This window comes from Eimeria tenella, genomic scaffold (genome assembly GCF_000499545.2).
Source record: "Eimeria tenella Houghton genomic scaffold, Eth_scaff54, whole genome shotgun sequence".
NCBI lineage: Eukaryota > Apicomplexa > Conoidasida > Eucoccidiorida > Eimeriidae > Eimeria > Eimeria tenella.
Genome location: NW_013543408.1, coordinates 156,105 through 159,374, shown reverse-complemented (window position 1 = coordinate 159,374; position 3,270 = coordinate 156,105). Strand labels below are relative to the sequence as shown.

General features: G+C 57.2%; 1 protein-coding gene across 1 annotated transcript in view; it reads right to left on the bottom strand.

The window, feature by feature from the left end:
- Positions 1-691: 691 nt before the first annotated feature.
- Positions 692-3,270, bottom strand: part of ETH_00014430 (uncharacterized protein) — a gene marked incomplete at both ends in the record, with an annotated part of 4,272 nt that continues 1,693 nt past the window's right edge. The window contains 3 exons of the mRNA XM_013377518.1: positions 692-1,081; positions 1,585-2,286; positions 2,559-3,263. Coding sequence (XP_013232972.1) covers positions 692-1,081; positions 1,585-2,286; positions 2,559-3,263 — 1,797 coding nt within the window. The remainder of the gene's footprint in view (positions 1,082-1,584; positions 2,287-2,558; positions 3,264-3,270) is intronic.

Below are 3,270 nucleotides of genomic sequence, written 5' to 3'. Positions count from 1 at the left end.
TCGAGACCCCGGGGTGTACATACACCTCAACACACTGCGGTGTAAGTGCACAGGAGCCACTGGGGTGTACATACACCTGTAAGTGCACAGGACACTGGGGTGTACATACACCTCGAGACACTGAGGTGTGCATACACCTCAAGAAACTGGGGTGTACGTACACTCGAGACACTGGGGTGTACGTACACCTCGAGACCTGGGGTGTACGTCCCCTCGAGTGCCGCGGCGTCCGTCTGCTCGGAGTTTCTGAGGTGTACGTACACCTCACTAAAGGGCCTGTCCGCTGCAGGATCTGCGGTGTACGTACACCTCAGCAGTGGGACTAGTCCGCTGCAGGATCTGCGGTGTACGTACGCCGGATTTGAGCTGTACGTACACCAGATCTGAGCTGTACCTACGCCGAGTCTGCGGTGTACGTACACCCGAGGGCCGTGGGGTGTACGCACACCTCAGCGGCGAGGCGGGGGCACAGCCGGGCGTCGAGGTGTCTGTACACCGCGGAAATCGGGACCTGTTTTTGGCGTTTTTGGTTTTTGGAAAAAAGCGAAAAAGAAAACAAATTGGGGGAGATTTGAGGTGTCTGTACACCCCAGCTTGCGGCTGGCGGGCCTCTGCTTGGCAGTCAAACCTCTGTAAAGCATTTCTTTTCTCCGATCGTTTTAAATCATTTTTTTTCTTTAATTGTTTTGAATCATTTCTTTAATTGTTTTTCAACTTTGCACTTTTCTGAGTTTCTATTATGGCAGCCACCAGCTGCCGCCGGGCCTGCAAAGACACTGTGGGGCGTGGGGTGTATGGACAGCTCTTCGCCTTCGAATTCTCTTCCCTTTCCGCCTTTCCCCCGCAAGTCCTTCCGCTGCTGCTGCTGCTGCTGCTGCTGCTCTTGCTGGTGCTGCTGCTGCTGCTGCTCTTGCTGCTGCGGCTCGGCTGGGCGCGGTTGCTGCAGCGTCTGCGGTTGCTGCTGGCGCCGTGGGCGCCCCGAGTCGCCTCTGCTGCTGCTGTTGCTGCTGTTGCTACTGCTGCTGCTGCTGCTGCTGCTGCTGTTGCTGCTGCTGCTGCTCGTCTGTTTGTCTGTGGGGTTCTGTCTTTACCTTCAGCTCGAAGCTCTCGAGACTGCCGTCCTGTGGCTGCTGCCTGGCTAGCTAGCTGACCAGCTGCCTGGCTAGCTAGCTGTCTGGCTAGCTGATTCGCTAGCTGGCTAGCTAGCTGGCTAGCTGCCTGGCTAGCTGCTTGGCTAGCTGCTTGGCTGCAGTGTTGGCTAGCTGGCGGGCCACCTGCCTGGCTGGCTAGCTGACTAGCTGCTTGGCTAGCTAGCTGGCTAGCTGCCTGGCTAACTAGCTGGCTAGCTGCCTGGCTAGCTAGCTGGCTAGCTGCCTGACTAGCTAGCTGGCTAGCTGTTGGATTGGCTGTTTGGCTTGCCAGGTGGCTAGCCCTTTGGCTGGCTAGCTGGCTAGCTGCTTGACTGGCTAGCTGGCTAGCTGCTTGACTGGCTAGCTGGCTAGCTGCTTGACTGGCTAGCTGGCTAGCTAGCTGGCTAGCTAGCTGGCTAGCTGAGTCCCCCGCGGAATGCTGCGGCGAAGGAACAACATCTTCGAAGCCGGGGGGAGGGCCCACAGAGAGGCCCAAGGAAACTGGAGGCCAGTCTTGCTGCTGCTGCTGCTGCTGCTGCTGCTGCTGCTGCTGTCGCTGCTGCCGCTGCTGCTGCTGCTGCTGCTGCTGGGTTTGTTCGTAGCTGCGGCGGTATGGGATTCTTTCGCCTCTCGAGCCTACCGGCAAGCGCCCCTGAGTTCCCTCACGACGCTTGTGCTGCTGCTGCTGCAGCTGCTGCTGCTGCTGCTGCAGCAGCTGCTGCTGCTGCTGCAGCTGCTCCTGCTGCTGCTGCAGCTGCTCCTGCTGCAGCAGCAGCAGCTGCTGCTGCTGCTGCTGCTGCAGCTGCCGCTGCTGCTGGCGCTGTTGTAGGCGCGTGCTATCTCTGACAAATCTCTGCTGCTGCTGCTGCTGCAGCTGGGTTTCAGCCTTCTCTCTCGCCGCCGGAGCGCCTCCCTGCTGCTGCTGCAGCGGCGCCCGCTGCTGCTGCTGCTGCTGCTGCTGCTGGTTTGGCGGGACCTTGAGGAGGGGCCTGAGGGAAAAAGGCTTCACCATTTTGCCGCAGCTAAGACACTCCTGCTGCACTTCGGGGTAAGAGAAGCCGCTGCGCCATTTGCTGCTGCAGCTGCTGCAGCAGAAGCAGCCAAAAGACCTCTCGCTGCACACCCCCTGCATCAGCACGTTCAGCCGCCGCTCCAGCTGCAGCGCAGCAGCAGCAGCAGCAGCAGCAAACTACACAACTTGTCAATTAAATGCTTTATTATTCATGATTATTGTTTCCCATTATTACCTATGATTGTTTATTATTATTTATTTATTTATTTATTTATTTATTTGATCACTTAATTAATTAACTAGTTAATTAGTTAATCACAGATTCAATTAATTGGTAGAAAGCGCATATCAGCTGCGATGCAGTGTGGGCCGAGGGTTTAGGGTTTAGGGTTTAGGGTTTAGGGTTTGGGGCTTACCTGTTTGCGAACTTCCCTGTCGATGAGGAGCTGCTGCTGCTGCAGCGCCTGGAGAATGATGGAGACTCTTTTGCTGCAGCAAATGTCTCCTTTGATTTTAAAAGCAGCAGCAAAAAGGGCCCTAAGTGCTGCTTGATGTGCTGCTAGGGGGTCAGCTGTACGTACACCCGAAACCCTTTTTGCTGCCAGCTGCAGCAAGTCCCCCACGGGCAACGTGCTGCTGCTGTAGAAGCTGCTGCTGCTGCTGCTGCTGTACAGCCACGGCGCTTCTTGCTGCTGCTCCGGCTGCAGCAGCCCCGTTTGCCACAGCCGGAACGCCTGGCTCGAGCTCAAACGGCCCGCTTTGCTGCTGCTGCTGCTGCTGCTGCTGCTGCTGGGGGCGCTGCAGCAAGTTTCCGCGTCCAGCCGCTTGCAGCTGTCCAGCTGCTGCTCTTGCTGCTGCTGCTGCTGCTGCTCTTCAATTTGCTGCAGCAGCTGCTGCCATTCTGCTGTGCCCCGCTTCGGCGTTTGGTAAGGGTTGAAGGCACCCCAGCCCGCAAACTCAGGGGGCCTAGCAGCAGCAGCAGCAGCAGCATCTGCTGCTGCTGCTGCTGCACTGTCGTTGCATATAACGAGCAGATCCCACCTTTTAGGGTTTTGCTTCAAGTCCGGCAAGAAAGACAAGAAGTCAGAGAGCTCAGATACGGAAATTAGCTGCTGCTGCTGCTGCTGC